At 41.3% G+C, this 17,213-nt stretch overlaps 1 protein-coding gene across 1 annotated transcript; it reads left to right on the top strand.

The window, feature by feature from the left end:
* The first annotated feature begins 1,186 nt into the window (after positions 1-1,186).
* On the top strand, positions 1,187-14,197 carry zgc:113054 (uncharacterized protein LOC541322 homolog). The gene is made up of 12 exons (XM_034586474.1): positions 1,187-1,384; positions 4,281-4,470; positions 4,558-4,649; positions 4,735-4,967; positions 6,010-6,246; positions 6,329-6,403; positions 6,484-6,700; positions 7,467-7,675; positions 9,015-9,087; positions 12,078-12,195; positions 13,661-13,918; positions 13,950-14,197. Exons 1-11 carry the CDS (start codon positions 1,369-1,371, stop codon positions 13,854-13,856), a joined length of 1,656 nt encoding a protein of 551 aa, XP_034442365.1. The 5' UTR covers positions 1,187-1,368; the 3' UTR covers positions 13,857-13,918; positions 13,950-14,197.
* Positions 14,198-17,213: the final 3,016 nt, after the last annotated feature.

Consider the following 17,213-nt stretch of genomic DNA (forward strand, 5'->3'; position numbering starts at 1 on the left):
AACTGGCACCCCAGTTATTCCAGGCACTCCATTCCGCTGGCCCATCACTCCCCCCAAATTAATTCTGATGCTCTGTCTGTCTTGCATTAATTGATATGGGCCCCGCCCTTCGAAGGGCCCGTTATTTACTTGCAAGAATTAAAGAATTCACCCAGTTTATTTTTCTCAAAGGAAAAATTGTATGTATGTTGGAGACAAGCAACTGCATCACGGAGCAGGATTTTTTGTTGTATTCATAGAGAAGATATTTCTCATTTCAAATGTACAAAAAAGTTTAGGAGACCATCTTAGCACACTGGGCACAGGTGAGGGAGTTCATTGTATAAAATCAGCTTTAGATGGTTGGAGCTGTTGGGACACACATGGGCTCTGCTCTGCTTCAACTGTGTCATCCAAATCTGAAAATGTATTCTTTCTGTCCCTGTCTTTATGATCAAGTAGGCCTCATTTATCCTTGTGCATCTGCTGTTGTCTTCTCAACTTCCTCTGTGTTTCTACAACACTTTGACTTGCCAAACACAAACACAAATCCAAACACAAATTCTCTGTGTAAGTGACGTGGCTAACTTACATAAAATGTTTTATTGGAAAAATAACACAGTTTACTGTTTATCTTGCCAAAACTAGCCTAGCAACCATGTTCCCTACCTATTAGCTTGGCAGACTGCATCCTTCATACCTAACATGATGTGACAAAGGATTTGTAATTGTGGCGGCAGGGCCCAGCCTTCGTCGATGATTTAACTCAGGCTGTGTTTATATCAGTTAATAAATAACATACAGGGCTGTTCAAACCACTGTAGTGGAAGGACAAGGCAGAAATATAATATATTTATATATATATACAATCTAAATTTTCAATTAAAGGAATAGTTTGGATGTCCAGTATGGCAGGATTGACACTCAATAAACATTTAAAAAAATGATAAAAGGAGCAGGCAACATATTTCATTCACTTCATCAGATTTGCCACATTGATTTTAATCGCATTAAATACTCAGGTACTAATCATCAAACTGGGATACTGGTGTGTGCTGGAATTTGTATTCTTATTTGGCAAATAATGTGCTTGTTGACGTAAACATTTCCTCTCATTGAGGGGGATTGGGGGGCACCTTAGGTCACGAATCTGGCCCCCGGATACTTAGAGCCGCCTCTGCTGCAGAGTGCAGTAGATCAGTGCTCGCTCACCCGACGCGGACACGTGCTGCGCGCTGTTGGATAACGCGCTAACTCGCACGTTCTGCAAACAACAGTCACTTCTCAAACTTTGAGCCCTGCTTCGCTGCGGAGACTGAACAACAACCCGGAGACTGGTGCTTGTCCTGAGGCTCCTCGCAGCTGCTGGAGGTCGTCCCGCCCATAAACATGTCGGCACGCAAAGGTAAAGACTGTTGTTTCATATACAAGTGTGAGAAATAAACTCCAGTGGAGCCTCGTTCGTCAGACTGCCTGTTACTACTGTCTGCCACATCTCCACACTGACACATGTTGACAGGTTCATAGTCCATAGAAAATATAACAATATAAAAAGTACATACAGTATTTTAAAGATTTATTGTGTATATATATATATACTAAAATACCCAGACAAAAATGTAAAAGTTCTATTCAAACTCCTTCTAAAGTTAAAGTATTAACCACTAAATGCCCCGGAAGTTCCGTATGTATAGTAAAAGTGATCCTTCTGAATTAGATGCATTAAACATGTAAATACTGTGTTTTTTGCTTCTGCTGAATCTTAATGACCTGATTTACATGTGGTTGTTTTTTACTGGTTCCCAACCTATTGATCACACCCCTCAGCAGGTCAGAAGGTAAATCTAACGGGACATGAGATGATTAAAGACAAATTAAAACAAAGTTGTTTCAATTAATTTACTTTTTCTTTCCTCTGAAATGTGTAGTCTGTAGTTTAATATGTAGCTTTGGGGCCTCAACAAGTTATTGAGATGAAACCACATGAGCACTGAACTTACACTGCTTTTATTGTAAGAGGTCACATGTCAAACAGACTGAGAGCCCCTGGTTAACTCTTCAACAATAAGATCAACATGTGTATTTTTAGTCTTAAATCTGAATCTACATGGGAACTATAGTTGTAAAATACATGTAGTGGAGTAAAAAGTACAACATTTACCTCTGAAGTGTGGTGGAGTACCTCAAATCTCTACTAAAGGACTGTAGTTTAATGTCAATCTGAATTATTTTAATGAATCTGTAAATGATTGATATTGGGTCAATTACAAATTACGCTTCTAAAATGGTATTTTTAAAAAGTCCCTCTTGTCCAGGTATTCAGTATCTCAAGCCCCCAAATGTAAATTTAAAGATGGATAAACATCAACACAAAAATAAATATTTATATTACAACAATATGTCCACTTAAACCTATTATTCAATGTTTTAAAATAATATTTACCTGGTTGCACCACCTGACTCACTTTTTATTTTTAAGTAAGTAGAGGAAAAAACAACTTAGTCCCAGTTTATTCAATTCTATTGTATAGTTTTATCTCTTTCCTTTTTCTGTTGTAATAATAAATGGAAATATTTGGCTTTTTGGAATGTTGGATAGACAAAGCAAGCAACTTGAACACATAACATTTTTGTGATCTGTAATATTCATTAAACAAACAATCCACCAAGGCCCAACTGCCCCCTCATGAAACAACATTTAAATTCACTAGATCGGGATTTTCTGGGACCTGCACCAAATCGCACACACTCAGAAATATCAGTCCCTTCAACATATCAGATTTTTTTCATCAAGATCCTTGAATTATTCTCAGAGATATCAACTAAAGATAGATTTTTTTATTTTTATCCGGGATCCACCACCTGATCCGAATCCACACTAAAATTTACTGGGTTCTTCCCTGACCCACACTGCCTCATTCTACCAGTTTTCATGGTAATCCATCCAGCGGGTTTTGTGTAATCTTGCTAACTACCAAAATACATAGACGTAGACACAACCTCCTTGGTGCAGGTAATAACTGAGACTCAAGGTCGCCTTGTGATGGGATCACACCAGCGGTGACATCTGTCAACATGTTGATGTTCTGACCCATTAGTGCTCAGCAGATATTACTACATAATTACATGAGCACTCAGTAAAGTCATCATGAGATGGAACACGGCCATTTTCGAACTGGGCCTTTATTTTGATCTCAAACACACACATGTAAAGTTTCCTGACTGTGTCTTGCACACTGTTGCAATGACAAAGGCTGTTCAAAAACAGACAGACAGAAACTGTATATAAACCTTTGCCAAAGCATCTCCATCATATTACCTGGAGAAGGCATCGATAGTAGAGAGAGCAGCTGATTACTTTAAAGGGAAATCTTGTTATCTCGTGATGAAAACATCTTCTGGAGCCCCAGGTGTCTTACACAGATTCGCCAATAGGAGCTTAACATGTGGAGAATACACACGAGCAACACATACACTGTGTCACCAAGTTACTCAATTCTGATTCATCCTTGCGCCTGTGCAAAACTGACAATATGCCCAAATATACATATCATTCACAGGACCACAGCACGTATCTATACCACCGTGATGTCACCCATTGGTTTGTGAACTGCTGTTTTGAAGCCTTGGGTTTGACATTTTGGCCAGCACCATCTTGGGTTTCTACCAATCATAGAATGTTAGCAGCTGTCAATCACACTGTGTCCACGCCTCAATGCCTGCCATGCTTTATTGTCCATTTGACTCTGGACCATAATTTATGAAATGAACATGATAAAATTTTAAAGAAGATCGATTTGAGACCTGTTTTATGTAGCATTCAGGAAAAGCAGGGTCAGTTTCAATAGAGTTCTACAGAAACAGACTTCTTTTGACAAGCAGTAGAGTCGCCCTCTGCTGGTCATTGGAGAGAATACAGGTTTTTAAATACAGTCTATGATCCATACACGTGTGAAGATTGGATTAAGCACCAAGCCCTAACAATAAATCACCTTCACCCAAGTCACAATATATATTTGATGCTGTGCTTCCGTATGTCCTCTCACACAGACGGTATATCTCATGAAGGGCACCACTATCACAACTGCTTACTCCTTCCACCACATCATATCTGTATGACCTTGTGTCTACGGCAACTGCTGCTGGGGACGGGGCCTGCTTTACCTCTATCAGTGTCTTCACAGCTGTCATTGAGACTGACAATGAACTATTGTTTTCAAGCTTAAATCACATACAGACCTGAGGAGGGAGAAATTCCTTCACAATGACTAAACTGAAGTGACTTTGTGTTGTTTCCACAGTCCCTGACACCCCGGTGGAGGTCCTTGTGGACCTGCTAATGAAGGCCAGTGAGCTAGCTACATCAAGTGGTAATGTCCCTGAAGAGCTGACACGTTACTTGCAGAAGGCTCTGGACGTCGCCAGCGGTCTGGATGACTACATGGAGAAAATGACCACACAGGAGAGTGAACCTCTGGCAGAGCTGTTTAAGTATGTCCTACTGTGAATACACAATCATCCAAAGATTAAGATATACGAATAATAATGTTAACACCATAATACCATTATCATGTGTAGGGAAACAATATCTCATGACTGGGATCAAGTGCACAAGGAGGGTAAAACCATGTTCCGGCTTCCCAAAGAGTGCATCACTGGACATGTGGAAGGTTGGACATTTGCTACTAAGTGCTACTATATTCACTGATTTACCATTTAGTGATAACGTGCTCTCTGGTGTGTTTTTGGTGACAGGTCAGACCCTGAAGATGCTGATTCACATGAGTCAAGCCAAGAAGGTGCTAGAGATCGGGATGTTCACTGGCTACGGAGCCCTGTCCATGGCCGAGGGGCTGCCTGACGACGGCCACTTAGTCGCTTGCGAGTTAGAGCCGTACCTGAAGGAGTTCGCTCTGCCCTTTTTTGACAAGTCCCCACATGGCAAGAAAATTACTGTCAAAACTGGATCTGCCATGGACACTCTACAGGTGAGAGACAATAAGCCAAACACCACAGAAGGAGAGTCAGAGAGTATTTTACAGATTTAGAGAGATCCTTAAGACCAGGGCTGATTAAAATATAGAGAGGTTCAGATAAAGAAAATCTCCTAGGGTCCAGAACTCTTAGATGTATTGAGTATAGCACTGTGTTGCCTCACAGCATAAAGGTTTACAGTCTGAATCCCCGTCTTTCTGTATGGACTTTGCATTTTCTCCCTGTGACTGTGGGTTTTCTCTAGATGCTCTGGCTTTTTTCCCACAGTCCAAAGACATAGAGACTGGGGTTAGATACCCCGCCTCTCACCACTTTGGTGGGCCACCCCCTATGACCCTCAAAGGATAAGTGGTATGGATGGATGGATGAGTCAATAACTATCAAAGCAAAGAAAGAATAAATCAATATTATTTAAATAATATCTTCGTCAGTTTTCACACTGAACTTTAGAGATTTTAGATAAGTACTCTAATAAAATGTTTCAATCTTTATTGTAGGAAAAAATTAAAGCTGTAAATTAAGTTCCTTTACTTACTCATAACTTTTCTTACTTTTCTATGACTCACTTATCACAGTTTATTCTTCTTCCTATCATCTCCCCACCTTGTGAATCTCACTCACCGACTCTGGTCGGTCGTAATGGTCATCAGAATTCACAGATTTCATTGGCTGAGTGGCATCAGTGAGAGGATTTACAACAAATGCAGTTGTTCAGTGAATTTCCTGGGCGGCTGTATCAAGGCTAGAAAAGCTTTGCCGTTCAAAATAGAAACGCTCTGTTAAAATGTGACAGTTCTCAATGATATATCGGTTATAGGTTGGACACGTCTGGGCTCAGATCCAGACTGTGGTGCGACTTTTAGTGACCTCTGGTTTAGACAATTAAGATGACTCTTTTGCAAACTATTAACGCATTTACTATCGTAGCTGCTGTGCGTTATGTCACAGCAGCCAATGGTTAACACTGAGTCTGTCTTCATTTGTAAAACTGTGGAGCACGTGGCAGGTTTTCTAAAAACCATCTGTCCCCTTCAGGAACTGGCAGCTGCGGGTGAGCAGTTTGACATGATCTTCATTGATGCTGACAAGAATAATTACATCAACTACTACAACTTCATCCTGGACAACAACCTGCTGAAACTACGAGGTGTCATATGTGTAGACAACTCGCTGTTCAAAGCAAAGGTTTATCTTAAAGACACCACCGACGCCAACGGACTGGCGCTTCGAGAATTCAACCAGTTCGTCTTGAGTGATCCACGTGTGGAACAGGTTAAGTTTCAAACCTCTACGTGAGAGTGTGTGTTTTACAGGTATTACATTTTTTTGTTAATGATGTCTGTCTTGTTTAAAGGTCATCATCCCCCTCAGAGACGGCATCAGTATAATCCGTCGGGTGTCTGTGGCCTCTGAATGCTCAAGGACACAGGTGCAGTTTAACCCCGGTGTTATAGACACACTTTTTACAATAGCATCTTTCTCACTGCTCATGTCCTCTCTGGTTCTTAGTGTAAAATAACGGATGACGAGGTTTTCCGTGGGGTCAAGGGGCAGCCCATCCTCGACCGGATGCGTCTTGATGGAAAGGTGGCCTACGTGACAGGTGCTGGTCAGGGGATAGGCCGAGGATTTGCTCACGCCCTGGGGGAGGCTGGTGCGAAGGTGGCTGTAGTGGACATGGACAAAGTTAAAGCTGAGACTGTGGCCGAAGAGCTCTCCCTGAAAGGTACGGCATGCAAACACAACAAATATTACATTGCCATGTTGTGTGCCAACCAGCTGGTCAAACTTAGTAGTAGTAGTAGTAGTATAGTATAGTAGTAGTAGTAGTAGTAGTTGTATATATAGTTTACTTCATAATGAATTAATCTGCTGATTCATTAATTAATTGTTTAGTTAATCAATTTTTAGTCATTAGTCTTTTAGACTATTACAACTCATTTTATTCGGGTTTAAGCCAAAAATTATTTTCACGCCCTCAGCTTGTACACATCTGCTGAGGTTTTAATTGCTTGATTTTATTGACTACATTTGTTTTTATCATACATTGAAAAGTACTATAAAGTGTATTATTATTATTATTATTATTATTATTATTATTATTATTGTACTTTCCCTCTGGGTGTGTGCACTTCGCATTTGTACCAAATGTCATTCACAGTTTTTGCTTCATGTCCAGCAGATGGCAGCATAGTAAAGGATAAGATATTTTCTAACTGATCAAACTTGTTCATGAAACTTTTCTCTGATCGTTGGGATTTTCTCTCCACTTTCCTTTTACAGAATTATATTTCATATACATTAGAAATAAATGGGAAATACATATACCTGTAATATTGTTTAATCCGATTTTGTATCTTGTGTGTTTTATACGTTGTAAATCAAGTTTATCAAAACTACACTTCTGAAATGCCCATCGATAGAAGTTGTGCATTACTAAAGGTACAGTGTGTACAAAGTATTTTAACAGACGTCCCTGTTGTTTGATACAGGTATCAATGCCATTTCAATCACAGCTGACATAAGCAAATCAGATGACGTCCAGAGGATGATTGACATCATCGTCTCCAAATGGGGAGCGATCCACATCGGCTGTAACAACGCCGGCATCAACATGAACTCAGCCAGTGAAGACACCAGTTTGGAGGAGTGGGACCAAACCTTTAACGTCAACCTGAGGGGGACGTTCATGTGCTGTCAGGTGTGTGTCACTGAACGTAAAACACACTGTGTGTGTGTGTGTGTGTGTGTGTGTGTGTGTGTGTGTGTGTGTGTGTGTGTGTGTGTGTGTGTGTGTGTGTGTGTGTGTGTGTGTGTGTGACACAGTGAGACAGTTTATTCTTCACCTTATTGCAGTAGTGTGATGTGAAATTTAGAGACTTCCTGAAAAATCCACAAATAAATGTAGATTTATGTATTAAATTAAATCAAAGTTAAAGCTTCATTTATTAAACATTTATTTTTATATCACTTAACTCCTAAATATGTCCATAAGAATTTATCTCATTGCTGTTACTTTGAAACGCTTCGTAGAGAGGATTTTATTTTCCATGTGGAAAATCAGACAATTAAAATATATTGTTAATAAAATCTTCTTGGTTTCATTCAATTCTGCATCAATGCTGGATGCCACAGTTCACTAGAGAATGAGATACTCAGCCACCATCCTGTGGGGATTAGTTTAATCTGAAGGTTTTTCTTTGTTCATCTTTGGGAAACTGAGTGATCAGACACGACTGTGTTGAAAACGGCAGAAGAGAACAGAGACAGCATTAGGTAGACAAGTATTTCTGTTTTTATGGATCATACCAGATTTGAAATGGGTTTAACATATATATATTTTAAAGAACGAGAATAACATTTTCTACTATGGGCCCAGGAGTATAAGTTTTATACTATTTTTGTCCTATGAAAACTACTGTGAAAATCTCTAAAGCTTCCCTGTTTTCAGATTCTTCAGATTTACCGACGGCTTTTTCTTATAATGGCTTTAGAAGTGGGGGAATTTTTCGGCCCAATAATTGAACACTCAATCATAATTTATCTGAAATACTTAAAAGCAACAAATAGGATATCGACTGGATGCACTCTGTAGCAGGTACAAATGATCAAATGCAACAGAGCGACAGTGATAAAACCAAAATTCTCTTCTCATAAAATAATATTGAAGTAATATATGCTTTGTTAGTATTTAAAAAAATAAAATTTAAGAATAAAATAAAATATGCTGAAAGAACTAAATTGGTTCTTGATGTTCCTTCAGTAGTCTATCTCTTTGTCTGACCTAATTATTGATGGTCCGACCAGCTGCTCTGTAGCAACTAAATTTAGTTCCACATTATCTAGTCGCTGTCAGTCATTTATTTCCATACATATGTGAGATGCTCCACCACAGCTTTAAAAGCCACTCACGTTTAACCACCATCTCTGAGTATAAACTGCATGTTTTTGTGTTGATCTATACTTGGGCCTTCTGTAGCATATCTGCGCCATAATGAGGTGTTTAATGTGTCTCTTTTCCCCCTGAATCCTTGCTTTAGGCAGCAGGTCGAGTGATGTTGAAGCAAGGATACGGCAAGATTATCAACACAGCCTCCATGGCCAGTCTAATAGGTGAGTGATGATTCTATTCCCCCACACTCTCTCTGGAGCCCCTCCATGTCTGCTTTTAATCTCTCCATTTGGCGTGGAGAGTTAGGCTGAGAGGAGGAGGGGGAGGAGGTGCAGAGTTAAATACTGTTTTGCTGTGCAGCTATGTGCGGGAGTGCACGTCGCATTAAGTAGTTTTTATCAGCAGACATGAAGTCATCATATCTGACTTACGATCGTTATACGGTTGCAGAGTTGAAATAAGAAAACATCAGCCTCATGTACGTCTTGCAGTTTTCATGTTTTAGAGAAAACTTAAGGTGAACCTGCACAATTAAAACAGGATTATGGAGCTTTACTTTTTTTTTTTTTCTCTTTTACCCCAGTTACACTGTTGTATAGAGATGCATCCACCCCTGCATACAATAAGCATAGCAGGAAATACATAGTGTTGTGATTGCGTCTCGCTGAGGCGCTTTTGCATCATAATAAACATCCCCTCTCTGCGGAGCTGTCTGGAGGATGTGGAAGGCAACCTGAGGTCCAACTTGGGAAGGGGGGGGGGGGCGGGGTTCCTGTGCAGCGGCAGAACCTCAGCCTGTGCCAGCAGCCGTGTTTGAACAGCGGAAGAAACTTTTAGAGTTTAGCGTGAGCCCAGTAAAAGCCTTGTAATTCGCAGCGCCGGCGTAAACAGCGTAACATTCCTCCTCCAACAGGTTCCTCCGGAGGAACAGCAACACTTCATCAGCAGTATAGTCAAATCGCCAGTAAACCGCTGTGCCATATGGTCCCCAGTCCCGACTGCAGGGGCAATCTGTAAAACAGGAGCATGCTGGTAAATAGAGGCCGGCGTAAAAAAATGATCAATTACTCACATTACGTGCAGTCCTTCAGGAATTTACTTTATTGGTCTGGACATCTGTTGTAATATTGTCATAATGTGTAATCAGATGGGACCTGTTCTAGCCAAGTGGAAGCCCAAAAAGCAGCCGTAAATGCCCAATTAAAATGCACAATGACAGCTTTTTGTCCATCTGCTGAATAGAATATGTGCTCACTAACACCCCTCCGCACACACACACACACACACACACACACACACACACACACACACACACACACACACACACACACACACATGTCGACCATCAACCACCATTTTCCTTTTCTGAATAAATGCCAGCAGCTCAAAGACACCTAGGCAGGAAATATCCATGTCGATATGGTCACACTCAGGGGGTTTTTTTTGGGGGGGGGGGGGGGGCTGCGTGATGACCTTACTGAGAGATTTGTGACCCCCCCAACACACACAGACCTGCTGATCTGCAGCTGCTCGGTCGTGAACGTTAGCGCCACTATGGGAAAGGAGGGGCATCATTTGATCTCTCCTTATCTGCTCCGAAGAATTCGAAATGTAAAAGGCGTGCCTGATAAAGAACGTGTATTTTCCTCCACTTGAAATGGGCAATAAGTAGCAGGGTGAATGTTAAAGAGGGCTTTGGAGAATGCCCTCCTTCTACCTCCTCTTCCCTTCTCTGGGGATTACTGCTCTTTAAGACGGGCGAGAAAACATCAATGCAGGTTTATTTAAAGGATGAAGGCATTTTCTGAATGGTATTTTGGGGCTGTATCATCAGGTCTTGAGTGAGGATTAGTGCTGTTAGGCATTTTGAGCTGTGTTTCCTGTCCTGATAAGTCGGATTTCACCTTCAATCTGCGTGTAAGCCCTGGGCTCCGCTCCTCCTCGCCTGCTCCTCTGAGGTCCTAGCCTGCTCTTATCCAGCCCTGCCCAGCCCAACCTCACCTTCTCCCGCTATCTCTCCACACTCGCTATACACAATCCCGCTCAACCACATTCTCAGCCACGGAGCCTTTGTCCTAAAGTCTACATCTTATTTCTTCCCCACCTTCTACCTCTGTCCTGGGCAGGGATGGTCCAGCCTTTTCCTCTCCCCAGGACCGCTTCTCTGCCTCCTTGCAGCTGGCCGTTATTTATCATCCCCGTCTCACACTGAAGCCATTTGGCAGTCAGATCAGCAGGTGATGAGGTTAACTACTAAAGTTGTATGTAACTTGGAGCCTTCCTCATGATGATTAATCAACCGGTAGAAAATGAGCCCCTGTCCCGGCATCCCATGCAGTGTGCAGCATCTGTGATGGTCAAGGCAAACAAATGGCTCCCTGCCTTTGTTGCTGAGGACAGAGCATAACTGGACATTATAAGCAATTAATTTTACATGGCTTCATCTGCAGCGTCCCCCCTCCCCCCTCCCCCTCCAGCCAGCTAATGGAAGCGCTTTTATGTAGTGTCCACAAGAAAGTGCATGAGCTGCAATACAAGATGTGTAGTGTGTGAGCACTCTTTGAGAAAGGAGCTGCTGTGAAAGTAATGGTCGGGCAAGAGGCATCAGAGACGAATGGGTTGTGATGTACAGACGTCTTTTCTCAGAGCCTACGACTTTACCTGTTGACTTCCGAAATAATAAGAATCATCTATCTATTAAAAACAAACTTAAGACTTAAGCTTTAATCAAACCAAACTTGTGACCGTGTGTAATTATTCCACTTTATCTTATGTGATTTAGTTTACCTGCGGCTTTGTATTGTATCTAAGTGTTGCATTGTATAGTTTGATTTGTATAATATATTTTAATCATGTGCTATTTGCTTACTTTTACTGGCCGAAGGGTTTTAATCATGTGTTTGTTAGTTAGTGTTGATGGTGTGTATATAAAACACATAAATTATCCATTTATATTTGTAATTATATAAGATAGGTCATTTTATTTTATGTCAGATATCAACGGATGAAAATTGGTTTGTACTACTAACTCTGCTTCATTTACAGTATTTACTCTGTTTGATGTGCACTGTCCCTAGCAAATACATAAATGAAAACATGAAGGAAAATATTTTAATCTATTACCTGCGAAATCAAGTCAAAGTACATGATGCAATAAGTATGATCTTAATGAATCTTTGTGTAACTGATTTCTCTTTCCTCTGCCCTGCAGTCCCTCATCCTCAGAAGCAGCTCTCCTACAACACGTCCAAGGCCGGAGTGGTTAAACTGACACAGACTCTGGGCACCGAATGGATCGACCGAGGAGTGCGTGTCAACTGCATCTCACCGTGAGTGCCGTCTATTCTTGGCCATCTCTTCACTTGCTCGCTCGGCGCTCGCTCGCGCAGTGTTTGTGCTGAAACGCCCCGGTCCACCTTCGAGTGTGGCGAGGATTCGAGCTGCCAAAAACGAGTGGTGATTAGCGTGTTTGCTTTCATATGAAGAGCCCCCATTTGAGAGCGATGCACTAATTTAAGTCCTCAAACAATGCATCAGTGCTTAATTAGATGACGTCTTGAGGGATGAATCAACCAAACACTTGCTCTAATTGTTCTATTCAATTAGGGAATCAAATTTGCAACCTCACTCAAAGTGTGGCTGCGACAATGGAGCCTTGTTTGTATCTATTTGTCTGTGAAGCTGAGCAGCGGGAAGAAAAGAGGAGAACACAGGAAGGGTTGTGTGTGTGTGTGTGTGTAGGGGGAGTCAGTATGTGTGTGTGTTAAGTGGAGCATCCCTTAGCCCCAGCCATCCCTGAGCAAATCCGTCCGGTGGCACCGGGCGAGCCGGGCCCAGCCACAGCCCCAGAACAAAGCCCTTGCACACGCTCAGCTTTATTTATCGGCAGTTTGTTTGCTAATTTTAATTTGCAAAGAAGCAATTCTCTCTCCCCCTCGCTAACTGGCTGTCTCAATGGGCCGCTGATTTCTTTGAAGTGACAGTCGGTAAATATGCATAAAAAAGGGACACAATTAGCGCTCGCGAGGTTGACTGGAGCCCTATTCCATTGGCAACTTTAGCCGCGGCAGTGATAAGCTGCATTATCTAGAAAATTGGCTGAGGGAAAACAGTACCTCTGATTGCCAGGAAAGGTTCCAGATAACAGGGCAGCTGAAGAGAAATATAATTGAGGTGGAATATGTTAACCAAGGTGTCACACGCTCCTTGGAAGTGCTAATTTAGCCAAATGTTGGAATTTCATATCAAGGCGCCGGGATGCATCGAACAATGATTCGGGCCTCGCGGCTTTTAGTCACTGTCACGTCGATTGTGTAGAAAGTCAGAAGTCGTCTCGTATTAGGCACAAACAGGCGTGTTGACATATTTATTCAAATGTGAGCCGTGTGATATTTCACTGGAGGAGGTGGAGGGGGACTGCATTGGCTGTGACGCGAGACAACGGACCAGCCACAAAAATAAAAGCAGCACAAAATGTCTTCACATGAATTCTATCTGAGTACTGTCCCTGCATCGGTAAAAAATGAGGGAGTTGTATTTAAGTAGTTAACCCAAAGGCTGTGAGCAAATTATGCCAAACGTCCCCTCGCACCCGCAGGCTCCTCCTGAGATGTGCCAGTCATTTACGTGCCACCAGTCCTACAGTAAGTATCAGAGAAGGCTCTCCATGCCCTTTCTTCGCAGGATAATTGGGTTTATTTTTGTCACCAAAGTGGTGGCTCTGAAACAACGCTGTCACTCCTGGCTCTAAACTGTGATGCCTTCTGATTTCATTCCTCAGTCTCTCTTTTTCAGGGGGATCGTTGACACCCCTCTCATCCACTCGGAGAGTCTGAGGCCTCTGGTGCAGCGCTGGCTGTCAGATATCCCTGCTGGTAGACTGGCTCAAGTGACAGACCTGCAAGCCGCAGTGGTCTACTTGGCATCTGATGCCTCCGACTACATGACAGGGCATAACTTAGTCATAGAGGGTGGGCAAAGTCTGTGGTAGAGGAGGGAGACGGAAACTTTGTTCCTCACTCACCTGGGATCAGTTTCAGAAAAAGGTGGCGTTCACATTATCTCTCTTTTAAGCACTTACAGGAGCATTATTTTATGCCCATACCAGTATTGAATTACACATTAGAGCAATTTCAAAAAAAGTATTGTTACTGGATGTTTAGTTGTTGTTCAGCTCTGATCTATTTACGACAGGTCTCATCCTGTATACCTTCAGTTTGATGTCACAACTGTTATAAATGTGTCAAATGTAACTTGTATGTGGGAAAAAACTGTGTCAGTAAGTTGAAAATTGAAGTGTAACTATTGAGTAATAAAATGGTGCAACAAACAGGCTTCTTGTTAGTTTTTTTTTTGTTGCTGACTTGTTTTAGAAAAGTCCAAAAGTGAAATGGAAAATCGTAACTCGTAAGAGTTTTGTCACAATTTCTGCTCCATATTCTCCTGACATTCGCATAAACTGAATTCTGTGTATATTTTGTGTCTTTAATACTTTTGAAAGAAACTTGTCTTTTTCCACAAACTGAAAAGTAGGTTTTTTCATTATTATTGTTTTTTATATAAATGTGAGGCTTATTTACAGTACAATGCATAACTGACTGCATGTGTGATTTTTTACATATAAATGGAAAATATTTAGTTAATTTTTAATCTCGCTGATGTTCACCTGATTGATGTCAGTGTACTTCTGTATTTCGAGGTGAGCCAAAGCAGTAATTGGTTGTATAAAAGGAGCAGCACAACTGTATAATGAGTATTGAACTGTGAGTAATGCAAATATGAGATTTGTATCATAGTTTTTCAAGGTAGACGTGTGTAATTTGCTTCACCTTACTAATGGGGAAATCAGTAGTGAAACTGTATGGAGCCTACTGTCATTTCAATTGTGTGCGTGTGCAGAATATTGTCAATGAGAGTTGTGTTTTGAGAGTTGTAGTGGAAGCAGAGATTGTATGTTTCATGCAAGTGCAAAAGAGAATGTGAATTTTTCATTAATACACAGACAGCCTGCAGTGTGCCACCATGTTTCCAGAATCAAAGTAATGGAATTATTCTTGTCCCTTAATTTGCACCAATTTGCAACACTAAGCTGCATTACTGACACCAGGAGTAAAACCCTGTATTAGCTTTAAATTCTAGTAAAAATAACAGAAAGTGCGAAATACAACATGGTTGATTCAGTGATGACCACCAGTTTACTTTCACACTGGAGCAGGATACCAGTGAGCTGTAATATGCCCTGTCTGCACCTTGACTTACCGCTCCCCCCGGACTCTCGTGCACCATGTGCAGGATTACGGCATCCCAGTCCACCTCTCTGCAGCTCTTTCCTGCCAAATGGTCCCTACAAGTGGTGCTTGTGAGTGCCATCTTAATTGCTCCATTAACTGTTTGTGTGCTGAGAAACAATACTTAAAGGGGAGGTTGGCCGAGGACATGACCCTGGCCACTGCAATTATGTGAAAAGTAGTGGCCAATTAGCACTCTCTGCAATGTGACACTGTTGGTGTTTGTGTGGGCAACTTCAATTTCTCACTGTTAGTGACCGTCCGCCGATTTACATAATTGGGGGATTGGTCATTAATGGGAATGGCGCGTGAGAGGATCCCATTAAGATATGGAGTGAGATCTGATCATCTCCTCTGCTCGTGTGCTATTTATCTCCAGCTGTATTGGCACATTAGGTATTATTAGGATTCTTATCCCCATATTTCATAGTAAAATATCTAACTCTGGCATGTCACATTCATGCAGGGTTTTTGCAGAAATTGTTCAGAGGAAGGCAACTCTTCTTTTTTAAGGCAGTTTCAGTGTCCTGCCACTGAGGGGCAGTATGAAGACAGGCAGCGGCAGCACTGACACAAGGACACAAAGTTACAGGAGGTTATCACATTATTTGCTATCATCTAAAGGTAATAACACTGAACTCTGCCTTATGTGTATGTGAGGAGATTGTGATAAAATAAGAACACCTCTCCAATTCTGCTGAATAAATACTAATATATTTTCAATTAAATGTGGTTTGATAGTGGACAGTTACATTTCAAATGCATTAAAAATGTAATTATATCTGTTATTTTGTCAAGAGGAGATTGGAATAATTCTTAAAGTTGAGAGAAAATTAAGTGCAAATAAGAATCTATAACAGCGGTTGATAAAGTGTAATTTACACCGGCATCTACGGACCAAATCTTTACTCAAGACAAACAGGATTTCGGTTAAACTCATTCATTCATATTTTTCCAAGTTGAATGAAGCTGGGACATAATGTGGTTAGTTTTGAGAGTTACAGGTAATAAAAGCGACTGTTTTATCCCAAAGTCAATCCAGACCAAAAGCCTTTTTGTTCCCAGCCCTCGTGTTGCCTGTTCACTACCATCCTTCAGGTTCAGTGTGTAAACTGTTGTTTTGCCGTCATGTTTTGCACCACATTAAACTCTTTCAGAGGTCTTGTTTTCCTTTACAATTGCAGCCAAAAGAGCCAAATCCAGCGTTTGAGCAGAAAAATGTGATACACCCTCAAACACCGCGGCCTGCTTCATGAGGTGTAAGTGATCTTGAATCCATTATTTATGACCTCCTTTTTGCTGCCATTACACTGAAGAGCGGGACCCGGTTGTACACGGCGCTGTTGTGCTAAACAGTTCTCCAGCAGAAAAAGCCACTTGCGTCTTCACACTTCAAATCTGCTCTGATTAATGCTCGACTCAGTCGCTGCGTGTAACATTTTACAGCGGCGGCCGTTCAGAGGGAGACCTGGGTCGATGCCGAACAACACGATGAGGCAATCGGTGTTGCTGAGCAGGCTGTGTCCTGGTGACAAGAATGCCCAGGGGTTTATGGGTGACATATTAACATTTGACAGTATCAATACAGTTTTATTGATGGATTACAGCGTCCTGTTACAGACCCAGTCGGCGAGGTGTTTGAAGATGAAATGTTATACCTTATAAATTGAGTTGAGCCCCCTGATGCTATCATCAGAGGTAGCACTGTGCAAAAGCAAAAGGAAAATGTCAACATTTATCTTCTAATAAGGTCTAGTGGTGCTCTGTGAACTTCAAACTTAACGACCCAAGACGATTTCATTTGACTAATTACCTGATGGAAAATCTTATCTTCATTGCGCTAAAAAAAACTAAAATATATGTTGAAGTTTTAGCTGTCAGACACTCAGGCTTATTTATATGAAATGTTTTAGTCCATTAAATAAAAAAAAAACAATAGCTCAAAAAGATAACACAAATACATTTGCTATTGTATCATCCAGCTGTTTGTTTTAAACAAAGACACAAAAAAAGAGTCTCTTTTACAGAATACTCTGTTGCACTTAAAGCAATAGTTTCAC

Source organism: Hippoglossus hippoglossus, chromosome 5 (genome assembly GCF_009819705.1).
Source record: "Hippoglossus hippoglossus isolate fHipHip1 chromosome 5, fHipHip1.pri, whole genome shotgun sequence".
In the NCBI taxonomy this organism is placed as follows: Eukaryota; Metazoa; Chordata; class Actinopteri; order Pleuronectiformes; family Pleuronectidae; genus Hippoglossus; species Hippoglossus hippoglossus.